This window comes from Corythoichthys intestinalis, chromosome 20 (assembly GCF_030265065.1).
Source record: "Corythoichthys intestinalis isolate RoL2023-P3 chromosome 20, ASM3026506v1, whole genome shotgun sequence".
Classification (NCBI taxonomy): Eukaryota; Metazoa; Chordata; class Actinopteri; order Syngnathiformes; family Syngnathidae; genus Corythoichthys; species Corythoichthys intestinalis.
This window is the reverse complement of record NC_080414.1, coordinates 6,305,598-6,327,515: the sequence shown is the minus strand read 5'-3', so window position 1 is coordinate 6,327,515 and position 21,918 is coordinate 6,305,598. Positions and strand designations below refer to the sequence as shown.

The 21,918-nt window shown below is 38.9% G+C and overlaps 1 protein-coding gene across 10 annotated transcripts in view; it reads right to left on the bottom strand.

Moving 5' to 3' along the window:
* ctnnd2a (catenin (cadherin-associated protein), delta 2a) overlaps positions 1 to 21,918 on the bottom strand; it is a 542,938-nt gene that overhangs the window by 352,261 nt on the left and 168,759 nt on the right. For 9 of the 10 annotated variants that reach the window (XM_057823756.1, XM_057823762.1, XM_057823757.1 and 6 more), the window contains one exon: positions 4,063 to 4,175. In XM_057823756.1, the coding sequence (XP_057679739.1) occupies positions 4,063 to 4,175 (113 nt within the window). Of the gene's footprint in view, positions 1 to 4,062; positions 4,176 to 13,495; positions 21,211 to 21,918 lie in introns of those variants that run through there. The other variant, XM_057823760.1, reaches the window with a different exon arrangement.

Sequence of the window (21,918 nt, the reverse complement as noted above, 5' to 3'; positions counted from 1 at the left end):
GTTTGTTTTGAAAGTGTTGTATTTTTAATTTGATTGATTTTGGTGGATACACTGCCCTCTCGTGTCAACAGTGAATATGCCATAACTCGTCAAACATGGCAGAATCCAGCTGCTCCATGTTAAGCCGTCCCTGCCGTTCTTCCACAGTCTTTAACTACATAAGGTAGTGATTGAAATACACCACAAGGTGTCAATGGCAAGTTTTTAATTAATTAGAGATTCGACTGACGCCATAATTTCTGGGTTCACTGTACCTTACGTTCATTTGAGTGTGACAACGTACGAGACCTCTGATAGTTTGTATATTGTGACTGAATATTGCCATCCAGTGTATTTTTTGAGATAGGCGAAATGTTTGAAGAGTTTGGCCAAAGTCTGAGTAAGTTTTATGTGTATTTTGCATAGCTATTTTGATTTAGAATGCCAGTTCACTTTGCATTGTTGTTTAACTGCCTGAGCTTTTCTTTTTGTCAACATTATTTTTTGGGGGAGAGATAGGAATATTATTTTTATTGTGCTTTCACTAAATGATCCTTATGTTTGTTGTGAAGGAGTTGCCAAAGCTTATGGCAATAAACGGCGCGGTCCAATGAACGCCTGTGTCCACTCGCCTTTCTAAATGTGCAAAGAAACGGCGCCATTGTAATCTGTGTGAGGCAATGCATGAGCGGGTCATTCCGCGCATGCGTTAAATGTGTCAAATATTTTAACGTGATTAATTGAAAAAATTAATTACCGCCCGTTAACGCGATAATTTTGACGGCACTAATATTTAGATGTTATACAGTATGTTTGTACGATTTGTTAAGAGCATTGTAAAAAAATAAAATAAAAAAGTTAGCGTTTTATAGCATTTAAGCTAGCAGACTTTCGCTATGCAAGTTAGCCAATTGTTCTTTTGTTGTACGTCCTTGTTGGTCCTCATTTATTTTTTTATATCGCTTGAGGCTAAGCTCAGGTCTTTTAATTTATTATTAAATGCATTTATCGCTCTTGTGAAATGAAAGTGCAATTCTCCAATTTGAAGAAACATGCAGGAACTTTCTTTTGTGTTCTCATTTAATGCTCTTTTGTAAGCGTAATCTTAGCAAGCCAAAATAAATATTATTGCAAGCATAAACACTCGTTTGTTTGTTACATATCCTAAAATTTAATCCACAGAGCATTAAATGTTCGTAATCCGATTACTCGGACTAACTAATTAATAGATTAATCGATTACCAAAATAATCGATAGTTGTCAAACTGCTTCGCTGTTTCTAACAACTGAAACCACAGCTGAAGTGGTCAAAATTTCAATGTAAAGGTTCAGCATCAAGTGTTCGTCAAAGAAAATTCTGAAATGCAAATAACTATTTTTTTTTTTTCCCAACAGGGCTTGAAAACAGTTCCAGCTAACTGTTTCATCTGGGAGTCATCTGAAAAAGTTTTCTTCCTGAGGGCTTGCATACACAAGTTCCTCGAGTAAGTTAGGAAGGTTGCCTTCACATGAAGGGTGTCGCTTTGACTTTGCAGAAGAGCTTATAAAAAAACAAAACAAAAAAACACACACACAAACCCAAAAAACACAACAAAAAGTAAATACTTTAAAACCAACTTTCTACCTGATGCATTTCGGAGGAAGGTGATTTAATGCAAGACGATAGCGCGCACGACACGTGGGCTGTTAGCATTAAATACCTCATTAGCATGTGGGTCACGCTTATCTGCTCATACATTTCTGACTTAGTCAAATCTTCAAAACACTTCTTCGAACGTTTGTTTGACTTTTCATGCTGTGTATACACACACATACACACGCACAAGCATCAACAGGTACATAGGTACCTCTATTTACGAACGTCTCGAATTTTCAGGTTAAGACACGCCTCAACGGGAAAATATTGCCTTTTGTTACGAAAGAAATTTCAGGATACAAAAGGCAAAAAACACAGTATGGCCGGCACTCCCAGAGTTTACTGAATGTAACATACTTATAGCTGCTCTGTCATAGGCTATTTCCTATCTTTCCTGGCATCCAATTGGCTAAGAGGAACCTCTACTGTATGTGCATTGGTATCCCAGTGTCTTTTACATTCGCCCCTCATGTTCCGACAGCTTTACATGAGTGGACTAACATTTATTCTTGACTCTATTCTTGAATTTCTACATTATACACAACTCTGATTTTAGGTTTATTGTGCTATAATCTAATTATATGGGCCTTTGCATACGTTCAAATGTCAAAATGACCAGAATTTTCGTGCGTTGCACTGAATTTTTCGAACAGTCCCGAAAAATGTTCCGCTCGCCTGTAAACGTGGATTGAAAAAAAAAAAAAAAAATTCAAACAATTCTTAACCAAATCGCATAATTTACGTATCAAAAATTCCTGGACGGTAAGAGACACAAAAGTTGAATACAGAATTCGGTAAATATGTACGGTTCCTCCAAAATTCGCCCAAAACTGTCCCATTCATTTCTAATGGGATGCCATTGACCGCCATGTACGTCCAAAATTCCCATTCCCCCCAAAAATAGGTCCTTCTGATTTTTGACCATTTACCATGACAGCTCGTTGACATTTTGTGACCTGATATCAACGGGAAGTGTCCCCGAAATGTCCCCAAATTAACAGGAAGTGGCCTGATATCAACAGGATGTGTCCCCAAAATGGATATCAACAGGACACGTCCTCCAAATATCCCTAAATTAATAGAAAGTGACCTGATATCAACAGGACATGTCTCTCAAATGGTTATCAACAAGACATGTTCCCCAAATGTCCCTAATTTAACAGGAAGTGACCTGATATCAACAGGAAGTGTCCCCGAAATGTCCCCAAATTAACAGGAAGTGGCCTGATATCAACAGGATGTGTCCCCAAAATGGATATCAACAGGACACGTCCTCCAGATGTCCCTAATAAATAGGAAGTGACCTGATATCAACAGGGCATGTCTCTCAAATGGTTATCAACAAGACATGTCCCCCAAATGTCCCTAAATTAACAGGAAGTGACCTGATATCAAGAGAACGTGTCCCCGAAATGTCCCCAAATTAACAGGAAGTGGCCTGAACTCAACAGGATGTGTCCCCAAAATGGATATCAACAGGACACGTCCTCCAAATGTCCCCAATTTAATAGGAAGTGACCTGATATCAACAGGACGTGTCCCCAAACTGTCCCCAAATTAATGGGAAATAAACTGATATCAACAGGACATGTCCCCCAAATGGTTATCGACAAGACATGTCCCCCAAATGTCCCTAAATTAACAGGAAGTGACCTGATATCAAGAGAGTGTGTCCCCAAAATGTCCCCAAATTAACAGGAAGTGGCCTGAAATCAACAGGACATGTTCCCCAAATGGTTATCAACAAGACATGTCCCCCAAACGTCCCTAATTTAACAGGAAGTGACCTGATATCAAGAGAACATGTCCCCGAAATGTCCCCAAATTAACAGGAAGTGGCCTGAACTCAACAGGATGTGTCCCCAAAATAGTTATCAACAGGACACGTCCTCCAAATGTCCCTAATTTTTTAGGAAGTGACTTGATATCAACAGGATGTGTCCCCAAACTGTCCCCAAATTAATGGGAAGTAAACTGATGTATCAACAAGACATGTCCCCCAAATGTCCTAAAATTAACAGGAAATGACCTGATATCAATAGAACGTGTCTCCGAAATGTCCCTAAATCAACAGAAAGTGAGTGACCTGATAGAGCTGTATCTACCTCAGCAAAGCCCAATCGTAATTTCCCCAGAAATTGCAGTTTCTAGTTGTAACACGAATTTGTTACATATTTTGATGCATTTTTATGAATTATAAAAGATTTATGTCTGAATTTTGGGGGGGCTTGGAATAGAGTATAGCATTTACATGAAAAACGCGTCTATACTATAGAATTTTCAAGTTCCAGAACTGCTTCCACAACCAATTAATTTCGTGAGTAGAGGTATCACTGGATTATTTTCACAAGGCTAGCACCTATCGCCAGATGGGGAATGAATATGTCACCCAATCTCCACTCCCTATCACCTACACATGCAAGGGGAAAAAAATCATCATTAGTCACCTGATGCTGCTCATGCTGCCGGCTTCTGATCCCAGCTTGCATCGCTCCAGCTGGGTGGCAACAATCTGACGCTCGGCCTCAAGTTCCCGGGTCAGACGCTCGAACTGAAGCTCCTGCAGAGGCAGAGGGGAGACGGCGTACATTAAACAAAGCACAATGCAAACAGTATGCCTAAAATGGACTTGCATTTGTTGGCGACACTTTACTAGCTAATTAATACAAAAAAGTCGGAAGGAAAAACGCTCCTGGCTGCAAAGTGTCGCCCACGTCGTCTATACTGTAACAACAAGATATTTAATTGTCGACTTTCTGAGATGATTCCACATACTGTTATGTTGTCATTTTGCTGGAACGTATGTCGATATGCAAAGTACTTGAAGCAAAATGCGATTTGATGCAATATTTGCCTCAAGTTATAAAGGCAGCAATGCAATATCTGAAATGAGGTGTCATCATTTTTCTTTCGCTGGGATGTGATTGGCATTTGAGAGCAGGTGGGAGGAACCGTGATTGGTTGAAAATAGTCCAGATGCTAAAATAGCACATAATCCCTTTGTGGACACTGCTAGCGCTCCTCCTGCCAGTAAGAAATTAGTCTCAAATTCTTTCATGCATTGCACTGTTAGAATTGGGTTCATATTTTGCATAAACTGCATTTAGAACAGAGTGACAATTAGTATTTCTTCGACGAACAATTTTTTTTTATGACCATGCCGTCACGATTACGAGCAAGAACATAATCAGACTAATGCCAGTTTTCGTCTGACGAGACGAAAACTGTAGTATCTTTTGGCGTATTTACTGTTTGATTGTTTGTATGTATTACTCTAACACGCCCAATATAAAACAAATAGCATTTATATCATAGTTTGAGGAAAACAAGCAGAATATATTTGACATAGGGCATAAAGAGATACATGACACCTTCTTATCATGGAAGCCCAACGCGTGTGTTATGCAACTGACTGAGCAAGGTTGACGCTGACAAGGCCACGTCTGCACCACCAACTCCCACAATCAGTCTCCGGACAGTCCAGAACAAATGGCGAGACGTCCTGTCCCAACACAAGGAACACCGGAGAACGCCCGATATCCAACTGATAAGATGACTGGTATGACTCCAAGAGCCTCTTTGACGCTGAGGCGGGCAAAAACTCCCACTGTGGTTGCCCCAGTAACGGTGACTCAGCAACTGTAACACACGAACTAAACAGCTCAAACTGCGATAGAAGATTATCCTAAACAACGGCCAAACACACCCTTATTCCTGCCAATGGCCCGCACCGCGAGAGCCTTAAGAAAGAATGTTTAACTAATCATTGTCATTTTTCTCGGCAACCTTTTGTTGACTTGTGATATGGTGACCCTGAGTCTGCCTTTTCGCTAAGCCTGTCGCAATATGCAATAATTCCATTTATTGCACGTTAAATAAAAATGAAGGCGGTAATTTTTCCGCTGCGATTTATCGCCTCGTGTGCACGTGCGTGCGGCAGACGTGCTGTTAAAATTTCGGATTCCTTGTTACCAACTGCGCAAAATGCATCTTAGTTCCAGGTCCGGCAAAAAATAGCGCTGGAGCCAATCGTTCCCATTAAATCCTATTGTTCAACGTATACCGGCCGCGTCAGTGCTACGGATTGACTGCGGACCATCTCCGGCGCGCCGGTGTTGTTGACGTGTGGCCGCTCCCGTCGGGGGGGACATTTCACGCGGGGCGGCTATTTTTTGGCACAACGCCGGAAATTTACAACGAAGTCCGCCAAAACATTGTTACCGAGTTGGCTGCTACGAACAACCTCGCTTTGACAACGGACAGCTGAATGAAAATGAAAATGATGAACATTGACTGGCAAATTAAAAGCGCTGTGCTTCAAACTCGTCCTGTTTATGAAAGTCGATTGTCATATGCTGGTGTTGTGCAGTAATGAGCAGACGTGACTACAGCGGCGTTTGCTAACTTATTTTAATGCGCACACACACTAGATATCATGAAATGGCAAACTAGATGTGCTACGTCCCATGCCATTGGCTACGTGAGCCCAAAGTGATTAAGGGACACGTAGTACATATACTACATTGATGAATTCTAAACTGTCATGACTGAATGGAAGTTAAGAAGGCCAAATCAATCCGTACCAGTGACTATAAATAATGTTGCAAATATTGTTAGTTCAGTACGTGACACAGATGAATTCGGACCACAAATAGGATGTCTTGCTCATGTAGTAAACCTAGCTGCTAAGAGAGCTGTAGCCATCAACAGTGTGCCCCGCCTCACTTTACAAACAGTAAAGATTGTTCTCAGCACTTTTATACAAATTTTTTTCAGATCAGTAAGAAGTAAGCACATAAATATTATGCACTAAAATGCATGTTATATGATGGCAAATTAATTTTGGCTCGTTAGCAAAAAAAAAAAAAAAAAAACCCGAAACAAAACATTTTTATTTTTTTTTCTGTGCATTAAATGTATTGAATCAGATCGAAAATCGTGTCACCCGTATCGAAAATCGTACCGATTCGTTGCAGCCCTATGGAACACCATTGCAGAAGCTATGAGGGCAAACGTTTTAATTTGCCTAAATGCTTAAGTTATTAAGTGCGATTTTTTTTCTCTTGAAAAACACATTTTATTTATTCTGTGTTTCTGTGCGGTATTAATATTGTTGTCTTTTACTTAAGAGGCGTGGTGTATTGTTTTTAGCTGTGATTTCTTAAAAAGTATTTTTTAATTTAAGAGTAAATATTTAGCACGTTTAAATGGGTGTACTTGACGTTTAATATATACTGTATTCTCATTGTGTTATTGTAAATTGGTTTTAAAAAAATTGGGGGGGTGCAATAAAATCGCATATCGCAATAATTTATGAGATAAATTATCGCACACTAAAATTTGTTATCGCGACAGGCCTAAGTTCACGCCTTGACCTATTTGCTGTTTGCCTGGCTGTTCGATCGCTGTTGACCTGAATAAAATGTCAATTTGTGTTTCAAAGCCTACTTCCAGCTTTCAAAATGGAGTCAGTACAAGGTGTTAAGGCTAGTGATGCACGATAATACATTTTTCAACCGATATCGATAATCGATAATTTCCTGCCCCTTCCACCTGATAACCGATAATGTCACGCCAATAATTCTATTCAAATATATGTATAAAATGTTAAAGTATACAAAGATCAAATGTTACTGTGCAAAAATTTTTTTCCACATCAAATGTGAACAAGTAGTAAATTCCAACATCTAAACAATGGCAATGACATTGTGTAATGGTAAGCTTTTGGCAACAATTACTTAGAGAGGAAACACCCACGTTGCACAAAAATGCCTTTAAAAGTAAGCCATTCCTAACATATATCACATTACTCCACTGCAAAAACACCTCCTTAAAACTAGCAGAATTGGACAAAACTGTTGATTGAGCACATTTGGAGGCTAAATCAAGTATATAATTATCGGATTGCATTATCGGTTGAATTTCGTTTTATCTGGATTATCTGTGTGACGTCATAATTGCCGTTATCGGCCGATAATTATCGGTGACCGATATTATCGTGCATCTCTGGTTAAGTCTAAGGTTGATCAGGCGGAATTTGGCCTTTTGGCCGGGTGGTTGGTTTTTCGCCGGGCCGGGTCGTTGAAGCTGCGCCGGTGCGGGTCCGGCGGTTTGGCAGGCGTGATTCCGGCAATCTGGCTCTAAAGTCAGATTCCTTCATGAAACTTTCAAAAATGTAAATATTTTTGAAAACCTTTGATGACATAATCCTTTGACGACTCTAAAACCATGTGGAACAAGACATGTTTTAACGGTTTGGTTTTTTTTTAGTTTCTGAATACTCATTAAAAAAACAACCTCTAATTTCACAAAAAAAGCTCGGAGTGTAAAGGGTTAAATTATTGAGTGTTTTTTTCACCGATTTCTGTTTATTCAAATGTAAAGCATCACTTATGCAAAACTTGTACTGACTTGAATGGGGAAAGGAAAAAATTGCATGTGAGATGAACATTTTTGGTGAATGCAAACAACTAAAATGACTTTTTTTTTTTTTTCTTTCGCCATAACTAAAAACTGAATGTGTTTAATCATGCGCAGTGTAACTCTAAGGGTACAAAAAGAGGGAAAATTCCTCACCAAATTACCTGCAACAAATCCATTTCCTCTTCAATTTTGACATTTCTCTGGCAACATGAGTGCTACTATCATTCCAAGATTAACAGTATGTACCCATGCATAAAAAACAAAATCCTTCAAGTCAGTTTTTGGCTTAAAATCAAGTAAATTCTTACAAAAGGTACCAAGAATACCTGTTCTGTATGTCCGCCATTGGTTACTTTGGGAATTTACTGACTAGTTAATTTATTAACAGTTGAGCAATGAACTAGATGGAACTCAAACCATGAAATGAGTGTGCGCATAACGTGCATTGAGGCATTCAAAGGTGTTACATTCAAGTGAATCACAGATGCATGGATCAATAAGTGCAAGTACTCAACCAATCCTACAGTGGGACTGTGCAAGTACAATGATGTGTGTATGTGAGAGCGACACAGAGGAACAGAGAGAGAAAGTGGTGGGGGAGAATGAGGAAAACGAGTGGCGGGGAGAGAGAGTTGTAAAGAGTGCGTGCACTGGTCTGATTGGTTTTCAAAGCCATTTGAAGCGCTGAATGACTTGATCCCCCCGTCGCTATCTCAAGTCTCCAAGCGCAATCCCCTCAACTCCTCAACATTACAGCGCGGTGCCATGCAATATATCTCCCCCAACATTCTCAGGAAGCACTTACTCATCAATATGCACACTATTCTTTCCTTTTTCCTCATGCTTTCTGTGTGCTTGGATGCAACAAGCCCCCATGTTGAAAATATGACAGCATTTACTATACGCTATATTATATGTACTAGAGGTTGACCGAAATGGGATTTTCAAATGTCGATGCCGATATCTAAAAAAAATGTCAGCCGATTGCAGATTTCCAAAGCCGGTTATGTAAGCCGATATCCTTATATTTTTTAAGCACGTAGATTATAAAAAGTAGGGTTGTTCCGATCATGTTTTTTTGCTCCCGATCCGATCCTGATCGTTTCAGTTTGAGTATCTGCCGATCCCGATATTTCCCGATCCGATTGCTTTTTTTTGCTCCCGATTCAATTCCAATCATTCCCGATAATTTTTCCCGATCATATACATTTTGGCAATGCATTACGAAAAAAATGAATAAAACTCGGACGAAATATATACATTCAACATACAGTACATAAGTACTGTATTTGTTTATTATGACAATAAATCCTCAAGATGACATTTACATTATTAACATTCTTTCTGTAAGAGGGATCCACGGATAGAAAGACTTGTGACTTTGTATATTTTGACTAAATATTGCCATCTAGTGTATTTGTTGAGCTTTCAGTAAATGATACTGTAGCCATGCCCAAATGCATGATGGGAAGTAGAACCATGACTGTGCGTAGTGCTACCAATTGATATATCTTCTCTGCGTTGGGAAATGACATAAGGTGTTAGGAAAAATCAATTGCTATCTTGCTTCCCCACATTGCTTCCCATGATGTTTCTAATCGTAGGGAGAGGGATTGTAAGGCTTTGGCCAATTAAAAAAGGGCTCCAAAGGCTGCCAAAATTCACTCTACTCATTTTACGCTGCCTTTTATCTCTCTATATAGGTAAAACGGCACCATTACAGATTGAGCGCGACAATGCGTGAGTGGGTCGTGCAGCGCATGCATTAATTGCGTTAATTATTTTAACGTGATAAATTTTTTTTTAAATTAATTACCACCGTTATCGGGATAAATTTGATAACCCTACCTTAAGCCTAAATTAAAGACTCTGGATGAGTGTAACATATTATGTCTGTAACGTTAAATACAATTAGAAAACTATTTATTTAAAAAATATATACATATATATTAAAAAAGGCATGGCCGATATTTTTTTGCCGATTTCGATACTTTGAAAATGACGTGATCGGACCCGATCGCTCGGCATCCCGATCGATCGGGACATCTCTAATAAAAAGCATTTTTTAAGAGTTGAGGATAATGCTCGCCGTGCTAAAGCTAATGCTAATTTGAATGCTTGTCAGGACGTGAAAGCGAAGTGCACGCAAAAGCAGGGTAACGGGGAGGTGAGGCGAGGTGGAGGTGAACTCAAAATGGTTTTAATAATAAACATAAGCCTATAAAAAAAGCAAAGTACAAACCAGTCATCAAAAAACTTACTTAAACAGAGGATGCAGGAACACGAGGGGTATAGACAGCAAAATAGACATGAACTCGACAGACCTTGGGATAGACAATGACCGAACAAGAACAGACTGCACATGGGGAACTTAAATACAGACATGCGGTAATGAGGCGATGAGACACAGGTGGTTGATACAAGCGGCAGCGGATTGGTCAAGATCAATGGGTATAGTACCCATTGATCTCACCTGTTGTGGCCTGCACCTTGTTCCCCATGTGCAGTCTGTTCTTGTTCGGTCATTGTCTATCCCAAGGTCTGTCGAGTTCATGTCTATTTGCTATCCATCGTGCAGTGCATGCGTTAATTGCATTAAAACGTGATTAATTTTTTAAAAATTAGTTACCACCGTTAACACAATAAATTTGATAGCCCTACTTTAAGCCAAAACTAAAGACTCTGGATGAGTGTAAGACATTTTGTCTGTAACGTTAAATACAATTAGAAAAAAATATTTAAAAAAAATATATAAATATTAAAAAAAGGCATGTCCGATATTTTTTTGCCGATTCCGATACTTTGAAAATGGCACCCCGATCGAGCGAGACATCTTTAATATTTACTGTATATACAAACACATTCGATTATAAAGACTGATATTTATATACAAGTTAAATATAACCCTGTGAGAAGTTCATATAGTTCATAAATTTCATATCAATTTGTTTTCCGAAACTTCCGGGTTCGCGATGAATCAGCAACCAACACACTTTTGCTCAATAGACGATGTTTATTGATTAGAAAATGCAGAATAAATTAGATTTATTGATTACAATCCCACGAGAGCAAGCACACACATATCAAAAACAAGAACAACGATGACGCTAGATTTGAGTTTGTCAATCCCAGAGTCCCCGCGTTACCGCTACAGCAAAACAAAATGTCCCTTAGAAATGAAAATCGCTTACCGTGACAAATGAGTGGGGAGCCAACACACTCCGGTAGAGCGGCAAAGGAACAAAACCAGGCGACCCGAAACGTAATCCACTGGCAGACTTCCAGCGAGTTGGGGGAATCTTCCGACTCTTATAGGTACGTCTAACGCGGGGACGCGGATGGCCACTCCCCGCCCCCACGAACACGCACCGCCTGGACTCGTGAGACACCCCCTCTACCACCCCCGCAAGGGTATGAGATTCCCCCCCAATTGAAGCTCCCAGCGGTTAAAGTAGAATGTTTATTTAAATTATCTCGTGGGATTCCCTCCTAACTATGGCGCGTCAAAACAAATTGTCCTGTGAGATTCCCTCCTAACTATGAGACTCAAGGTAAAAAACAATAGAAGTTGTTACAATCTAGGGAACAAAAGCAATCATACATAGGCATAACATAATATTTTCCCCCATCAAAATTGGATAATTATAATAATTATAAATACCGTAATTTTTGGACTATAAGTCGCTACTTTTTTCTTTCATTTTGATACCTGTGGCTTATAGTCCAATGCGGCTTATTCGTTGATTTTTTTAGGTAACGCTTTATTTGACAGCGGTGTCATAAGTGTCACGGGTTGGGGCACACACGGCTGGACTCAAATGCACGAGACAAGAGATTAACACTGTCCAATAAACATTTAATTCAGGAAAAGGGACGTGATGACGAAATTCAAAGTTCCAACACAAACAGTCAAGGGCAAAAACATAGCAAGGCAAAAAACTTAACTTCAAGGTTGGCTGTGGCGTAGATTCCAAATGATCTCAAAACACTGAAAACGCACTGGCAAATGACAACAGACAAGAAGGGTTTTTAAGGAGTGCTTCTAATAGGAACCAGGTGCAGGCACTCAGGTGATTAGGGGAGGATGACAAAGCTGACTGAAGTGAACAGAGAGTACCCTACCAAAATAAAACAGGATATGAAATGACTAAATCAGTACCGCTGACGGCGGCTTGTAACAATAAGACTGTCATAAGATCATCAAAATTATGACATGACACTATCATGGACATTACTGAATGCTTATGTCATTAAGTGTCATTTGGCAAATTATGTCACTAACTCAATTTTCGTCCATCTTGGATGTTTTGCATCCGTTCAAAAGTGAGATCATTTGCCGGATAACACTTAATGACATCTGTTATAAGCATTCATGAATGCTCAGGACAGAGACATGTCATTATTATGATTGTGTAATGACGGTCTTATGGCACCACTGTCAAATAAAGTGTTAGCAAATACCATAATTAGCAATTGATAAAACAACTGGAACAGTAACTGAAGAAATATTTAGCACAGAAAATGATTTTTGATTATCATTTACATCTGTTGCCCTGCAATGCATGCTAAGAGGCATGTTGGATGACAACAGTGTTGACAACAGATGGCAGCAGAGGTTGACTGTCTCCCCCAAGGGAGCAGTGATGGCCAAATGAAGCTTCTTGAAGCAATAAAGCTTTGCAGCCAATTGGTTCAAAGCTTCATGGTGCTTCATTTGTATATCCGATGGTACAGTGAGGACAGCTGCGGCCTATTGTCCAGTGCAGTTTATCTATGAACAAATGCAGTTTTCGTGCCAAATTTGGTGGGCTGCGGCTTATAGTCAGGTGCGCCTTATAGTGCGAAAATTAGGGCAATAAACAATAATAATACATTTTAAATTTATATAAATAAATAATAATGATACATTTTAAATTCATATACATAATAAAAATAAAAAAAATCGAGAAAACATTAATGTAAACTAATAAAATTTTAAACTATAGATTTTTTTGACCCTGCCTCTTAAAAGAATCGGAATCGAGAATCATTCGGAACCGGAATCAAAACATGGAACCGGAATCAGAACCGGAATCGTTCAATTTCAAACGACGCCCAACCCTATATACTAGTATAATGCTTGTTTTCACTTCAGAATGCATTGTATTTGGGGCTTAACATGAACGGACATTATGTAAGATAACAGTCATAGCTCAGACACCGTAGCTTTGAATGGAATAAATAGCAACCATGCCCTTTCACTTTGTTGTAAAAAAACAGAAAAACAATGTGGCTCTATCCACACCGGAGACAAATGATCCTGCTCACCGCCATAAAGACGCTGCGTGGCTCTCTGAGCTTGATGGTCTCTGTGTGTGTCTGAAGATAAGGCCCAATCATTATAAAGTGGCCCATGGGTAGCTATTAGCAGAGCTGTTTTTGGATGGGAGACAAAAGGCTATCAAACAGAGCTCTGACCTTCTCTTTGAGACGTGATGCTCCCTCTCGCAACCGTTCCCTCTCCATCCTCAATCAGCGGTCAGAAAAATGAGGGGAAGGAAGGAGCGGGGAAAAGGACGCGTGAATACGAGCTGGTGAAAAGGTCACGCCGCTCTACTTCGTTACCCCGACGAATACCGAACGCAACCAGCCCACGAAAGACGTGCGCGTCACGTGACTTTTTTCAAGGGTTCAAATTGCAGGGACTTATTCATGCCCTTTCCTTTGAACGTGTCACCACTTTAATGAGCGCAAAGTAGAGCGGGGTGGGTGGGCCACTACCTGGAGGCGAGGACAGTGGGGTGACTGTGGTGATGAAAGTCACATGAGAAGATGGCCACAGGGAGGAAATGTGATGCTTCCCTCTAAATATTCAAGATAGAGTGGGGGAGAAGAAAGGACCACAACCACGTGACCTCTCTGGCTTTTTCTTTCTTGTTCTCTCAAGTCATAAATACAATTTTTTTTTTTTTTTGGTGTTAGTTTTGCTCCATTTCTCAGTTTGTGGACTTCTCAATGTCATCTTCTGCTGTTTTAATATAGATTCCGTCTCCTTTAATAATTGAGGAACATAATCTAATAGGGAAAGTTCACTATTTGACATTTATTATTCATCTAACTATGATTACTAAAATTTCATATAACCAAATACACTGATACCTCAGCTCACGAACATAATTGGTTCCCAGAAAGTGTGTGTAAGGCGAAAAGTTCGTCTTCCGAACATTTATTTCCCATAAGAAACCATTAAAATGAAAATAATCCGTTCCAATGTCCCCATAAAACACAATTTTCTACTAAATAAGCCTTAAAACTACACAAAAATATGCCTTATTTTCTTTAATGTCTTCTTAGGCTTAACACTAGCCTGTGGTGGGGTATTTTTCGGTCCCATAATAGCAAAAGTACACTCAAGATGGTCCAAAATGTCTACCAAACACAAACCACGTCCGCACTCAACGAAAGGGAGGGGACGAATTGGGACGCCGTGAGCGTGCGTCAGCTTCTCGTGGCGCTGTTCGACCGCGTGGTTTGGTTCGTCCGCCGAAAACTAGTTCGTCAGCAGAGACTATATGCTCGCGAATTTAATGTTCTTGAGGCGAAAAGTTCGTGAGCTTAAGCGTTCATGAGCTGAGGTATCACTGTATGGATATTCTGTGGGTTCTATCTTGCCAGTATAGGCGGTTAGACAATATAATGTCGTCGAATGAAAAGAGCTTACAGTTGTCGACTTGTGAAGCTGAAGTTAGTGATGGTTGATGGACGTTTGGTTGAATATCACACTATAATTGATGAGGATCTGTCTTTATATGTGTGCTTTATTCAGAGACTAAGACTTGAACAATCGGGCAACTTGGCGGGAGGGTGCATGTTGGCCAAAGGAAGAATGAGTTTATATTTACTGTATTTTAAGTGACTGGTCAAAAACTGGCCTCAAAATTAATTAAAATGTGAAATTAATACAGGAATTCTAATTAATCAAAAGGTTTGTATTATCAACAGTCTTTGAGAAATTTCTGGTACAGGGCATTAAAAAGTCCCGTTCCTACGCTGGGAACGCAACCCGAATTTCCGTGTAAATCGGAATTAACACTTTAAGCACCCCTAAACCTCAAAATAACTCTGCAAAAAAAAATCCAAAAGTATGGTATTTTGTTTAACGATGGAGGATACACTGCCCTCTGGTGGCAAGCTTTGAGTCTGGCTGGACTGTTGAGCAGACTCGTCTGCAGTGGTGTCACAGATTACTTGAATAAGTAATTACCGTATTGGCCCGAATATAAGACGGCTCTGATTATAAGACGACCCCTACTTTTTCAAGACTCAGGTTTGAAAAAAGACTTTTTGAACACCAAATTAATTTTTATACAGAAAATAATTACACTATATCTGAAACAAATGATTATAACAATATCTGAACATTTCAATATGTAAACTAAAGTGCAATCACATTCATAAATGAATGGCTTCTGCTTTTTGAAATGTAAATAAACCAATCTATTGTAATAAAACAACAAATTTGCAATAACTGCATTCACCATCAAAGTGAAGTCTAACTAACTGTAGTCTTGAAACAAATCTGAATAAGGAAAAATACTGCAATAAAATAATGCAAACTGGTTAAACTTGAGAGTAGCTGAGATCTGTCATGACAGAACAACGCTTCAATGATATCTGGCGCCATCTATCGTCGGGAATGGGTATAACGTCTAGATCGCGAATATAAGACGACCCCCACTTTTTCAGTCTTATTTCAATGCAAAAAACACTGTCTTATATTCGGACCAATACGGTACTTACTGATTACGCCTCAAAAAAGTAATCGAGTTAATTTACTGATTACTTTATTATCAAAGTAACTAAGTTACTTTAAAAGTAATTTATCGGTTACGTTTTATCAATTTTTCACCCTTTGCTTCCTCAACATAAGATGACAACAGAAAAATGTCATCGCATGTAATTGAATTTCTGGTAATTGAATTTTTAGGGGAAGATCATAATTTTTTACATTAGGCTTAATCTTCGAGTTAGCGGGGGTATAATTAGTCGATGGAGTTGATTTCAAACAGCATTGACTTGCGCTAGCTTAGTCACTCTGGAGCCCTGAAAGTAACAACTGACAAACTGCATGGAATTTGTTGAAATCAACTCCACCGACTAATTAAACCCCCGCTCACTCAAAAATTTTGAATTTCGGGTTAGGGTTTCGGGTAAACAGCATATCAGTGGCAATGGAAAACAATGCAAATTGACTGCACAATAATCAAAAACACATAAATGAATTCCACAGTGCAATAAACACAAATGTGGGAGCGGGCGCAAATGCGCGCGCACAAACCGAAAGTACGCCATACACACATGCGATCAATTTGGCCACAAAAAGTGGTGGCAAATAAGCATTTTACACTCAATCGGACTTACAACACATCCCAAAAATGCTAAACGAACACGTCACCTCACAGCATAAATGTGCAACACCGAATATGATACAATTCTTGCGGACTTCGCGAGGACGAGCGGGAGCGACAACTACCCGCCGTTGCAACAGCAAAGCTACGAAACGGCCGGCAACGTAGCGGTTCCCACCTATCGCTGGAACCCTCCAGAATGAAGGAAAAATATGTTCATTCATGGACGCACACAGATCAACATTACCTCGCACTCAACTGGAGACCAAAATAGGAATCAACAATGAGCGGTTCCCAACGAAATGAACATTTTCTCTTCAAAATATTCTTCTTACAGGACTACAATAGTCTTCGTTCTACATAAATTATGAGGCAATAACAAAATATAAGTGCACAGACACTAAGGAAACTAACTCTAATCCGATTACTGGTTTGGAAAAATTAACGAGTTAGATTGCTCGTTACTAAGAGAATGAAATCAGATTACTACTTACTGACAACACTGCTCGTCTGACATGGGTAAAGCACAGCTGTGCTCTGGTTTGGCCCACAATTGGCTGTAAGTTGTTTCAGCTAATATATGTTTGTATGCATTTGTAATTAAGTATAGAGCTATAGTTTGTGGTGTTAGGTTTGAGCGATTTGCTCTGAGAATAATACGTTAGCATTCATAGCATTGGAGCTAGCAGGCTTTAGTTTGGCAAATTTGGCTAATCTAATCTACTAAATTTACATATTGATCAGACTTGATGGACGTTTGAACACCAATTGTTTTGTGCCAAGTGTTTTATGGTTAAAATATGTGTCGTTTTGAACTAGACCTTATTAAAATTCATCCAACTTGACAAGATTTATCGTTTGGAAATAAATGGATGATGCATGGATGATATCAGAAATGAATTCTGCGGGTTATTTTCAGCAGCTTCTCAAAACTGTCCTGTTTAAAGCAAACAGGGATTAAACTCTTCCATCATCTGAGTTTTTATTAAATATTGAAAGAGCGCTCATGAATTATCAGCGTGTTTAAGAACCTATACCAGAACAGCAAAAACAGACTAAACATCTCGCATGTAAGCTTTCATCATACTTTTAATGAGAGTGAACATGCAACCAAGCAACCAAAATCGAAGCCGTTCCCATAAAAGGAAAATTGAGCATCCAAACTCAAGGATGCTTCAATAAGCCCTTCAACGTTCCCAGCTGCTAGAATTTAGCAGGCGCACCTGATGTTACAGCATCTCAAACCCTCTCAAGTACAAAGAAGTCCAATTCTTTTTGACAAGAAAGCTAAAACAGCTTTTTTTTTTTTTTTTAAAGTAAGCGACTTTGGGCTGTGAACGGACACGGTGATGTATACAAATAGCGACTTTGCAAAAATCCTCGTCGAGAACCCTGTCAGTTCTGTTTTGGGGATAGCTGTTGCTTACTTAACTTAGAGGCGCCGTTCCAGAAAACAGCCTTAGAGCACATGTTTGAAATAGATGGAGCTTCGTCACATTTTGGGGAGGAAGATGTGCTGCGACTCGTTCATGCATCTCCACTCAAGTTCCCTTAAATTCTGTCTTATACACAGAATAGTTTTGTAGCTAATTATAGCATTTCAAATACATGATTCAATGCCTTCGCTTTTTGGGGTTTTGTAAAGTGGTACACAATAAAATCCTATTATTTATGGCTTTAGTTTCTGGTAAAACATGTTCTCAATACTTTTTAGCAATATGGCAAGCCATTGAAGGCTCAAAGTTAACGTTTAAAAGTAGGGCTGTCAAAATTATTGCGTTAACGGGAGGTTAATTAATTTTTTTAACTAATCACGTTAAAATATTTGACACAATTGTAAGATATGCTTGATTGTATGACCATTATACCCTGCGGGTTATACAAGTTAGCTCTAAGAATACAGTTTTAGCCCATAATCATGTGCTTATATTTTTATTACCGGCAATTGCTGACATTCTGCTGATAAATAGATACACACACATACAGTATGTTGATTCATCACACAACATCTCAGTACTTTTCCACCAAGCTACTTTGAGTGCAAATGTGTGTTCAAAACAAAGTTATCTTGCTCGCTGTGACTGTTAATTTAATCAAGAGTGTGACTGTTAAATCAATGACTAGAATAAGGAACTTTGCCTGATCGAAACTGCCATGTTGGACAACAGTGTTGTAACTATTTTCCGCCCAGCAACAAGCCCTCAATAAAAGTCAGCAGCGCGGGGAGTCCGGAGAGAGACCTCGGTGAGATTCCGATTTGGCACGTTGCGCTCTCCTACTCTCCCCAAAACTGCAATTTGGTAAAAGTCTACTCTCTGACTCCTGCCTCCTTGTGTCCTGCCTTTGTCACCTCGCTCTGGGTCAACAGCTAAATTGAAGAAGGTGTTTTAGACCCAACACAATCAACACACATGCCCCGCTCAAACAGATCCAAGCCAAATATAAGTGATGCAAAGCCTTGATTTTATGTAATTTTGGGGTGCTGAATCCAAATTTCTGTAATGGTAAGTTTTTGGTAAAAAATTACAACCACATAGGTTTTTCGGCCATTGAGAATGAATGGGAAATTTGGACGTACATGGCAGTCAATGGCATTCCATTAGAAAGTAATGGGACAGTTTTTGGCAAATTTTGGGGCAACCGTACATTTTTGCCAAAATCTGTAGACAACTTTTATGCCCCTTAAGCTCCTGGAACGTCTTGGCGAGGAAAATACAATGACGTGTAATACATGTTTTTGGATAGTTATTTTGAGATTTAAGGTGCATTTAGGGGTACTGAAAGGGTTCATTCTGATTTATGTGGAAATTTGGGTTACGTCGCCAGCGTAGGAACGGAACTCGCTCGAAACCTGCGGACTACCTGTATACAGTATTTTATACTAATACTACTACAACTTTTATGTCATTTTTAATAATATAGATTAGATTTCAATCCTGATCCTTTTCACCTGATTCCGGTCCTCTGAAAAACGGTGCTCTCGGCTCGATTTCTGATCACTTGATCAGTTCGGGGACATTTCTAATGAAAAGCATAACATCCTTGCTTTTCGAGATTCAATCTTTGCAGATTAGCATATCCTAGATGACTGAGAATCTGCACTCCCATTTTAGATGCATCAAGTTGGAGTACACCTTTAAAAAGCCAGAGATCTGAGATGCAAGGCTGCTAGCAGCTGGCCCATAACAGTTTTATATGCATTATAAATATTCAACACATAAACACACCAATACTCTGTTAAATCCCCCCCATCATTAAATTATTTAGGAGCTCAGTGGGCAAAATGAAAACATCTCTCTTTGTCTCTGATTATGCTCTCATACACGGTCCCGTCTCCTTTTCCATTGTGTGCAAATGCTGAAAGCTTTTGAGAGGTGTAAATAGTAAACCATGAGTCTTGTCAAAAAACATACATGCAGACTCAGCTTTCAGGCTTTGATGCTATTTTAGTGTCAATGTTTACATCCACTGTACTGTTAAAAAAAAAAAAAAAAAAAAAAGTTTAATATGGCCTTAAGCATAAAAAGTGACATGTTTTTGTTTTTTATTTTATTAAGTCAATCAAGGATCAGAGAAAAGGGATTAGGATGCAGATCTTGAAATCTGGAAGAAAAACATTGGCTGTGTGTGAAACCTTAAACCCAAGTCAAAATTAATGCTTTAATGCTAGAAAAGAATTCGGATAAAATGTGCTCAGAATTATAATTGATTTTCGTTACAGTGTGCAGTAAATACCAAACATTTCTTTTTTTTTAATTGTTTATTGGTGCACCAACATTATAACAGCAGGGCCAAGAATGAAAAGTCGTATTTTGTATGTGTCAAAATTGATTTTGCCATGTGGCATTTTTTTTGCCATGTGGGAAAATGGGTTTTGGCATCTGGCATTTTTTTGCCATGTGGCATTTTTTCTGCCATGTGGGAAAATGGGTTTTGGCATCTGGCACTTTTTGGCCATGTGGCATTTTTTTTTTTTTTTTTTTGCCAAGTGGCAAAACGTATTTTGTCATGTGGCTTTTTTTTTTTTTGCAATTTGACTTTTTTGTATGTTGATATGGATTTTGGCATTTAGCATTTTTTGCCATTTGGCATTTTTTTGGGTATATGGCGAAATGGATTTTCACATGTGGCAGTTTTTTGCCATGCGGCATTTTTTTCTTGTCACGTGTCAAAATGGATTTGGCATGGGGCATTTTTTGATTGATTGAAAAAATTGATTTTGCCATGTGACCGTTTTTTTTACCATGTGCCATTTTTTTTGTTGTCAAGTAGCAAAATGGGTTTTGGCATGTGGTATTTTTTTGCCACGTGGCAAAACGTCCTTTGTCATGTGGCATTTTTTTTTGCAATTTGGCTTTTTTGTATGTGGATATGGATTTTGTCATTTAGCATTTTTTTGCCATGTGGCATTTTTTTTTTTTTTTTTGCGGTATGTGGCAAAATGGATTTTTTGCATGTGGCATTTTTTTTGCAATGTGGCAGAATTGATTTTGGCATGTCACAATTTTTTTTTGCCATGTTGCATTTTTTTACAATGTGTCATTTTTTTCCATGTGCCAAAATTGACTTTGCCATTCGGCATTTTTTTGCCATGTGGCAAAATGGATTTTGGCATGTGGCATTTTTTTGCCATGTGGCAGAATTGATTTTGCCATGAGGCATTTTTTTTTGCCATGTTGCATTTTTTTTTGCCATGTGGCAAAACGTATTTTGTCATGTGGCATTTTTATTTTTTTTGCCATTTGACTTTTTCTGTATGTGGCAAAATGGCATTTTTTTTTTTTTTTTTTTGCCATCTGACAAAATGTATTTTTTCAAGTGGCATGCTTTTGGTATGTGATTAACGGATTTTGGTACGTGACTTTTTTTTTTTGTTTTTGTTTTTTTGTACAAGGTATTTTTGCAGGCCATGCACATTCATGCCATTGACGGCTATGTACGTCCACATTTTCTGTTCATTTTAAACGGCAGAAAAACGTGTGGCTTTGACTTTTAACCATACACTTACCATTACTGTGAATTGACATTCAATTGGCACCCAAGGCTCTGCACGTCCAAATTTTCCATTCATATTAAATGGCAGAAAAACATGCGTGGCTGTGATTTTTGACCATACACCTACCTTTATTCAATTTAGCCTGGAGTCATTTAAAATTACCTCTTTGGGTGCACTTGCACGATCACAGTCGTTAACCATCTTTAATGTTCAACACGTGACGCCGTATCTTTGGCACTCGTTACCGAACATGTACATGTAAACAAAAGGGACGTCTAAACGGCTGCACAATAAATGATCAGTAGCTTTTATTCACGTCATTTACCTTGTTCGTTCATCTCCCGAATGGCTTTTGCAAGCGTGATTAAATGAGTGTGTTGGTGAGGTGCTTTAGTGATTAACTCATCCGTGATTATCTGTCTCCAGTAGCAGATTGTCTGGATTCCACATGCAGGTCACGGAACAATCTCAAAACTCTCTCTCTTGGACTGCAGTCG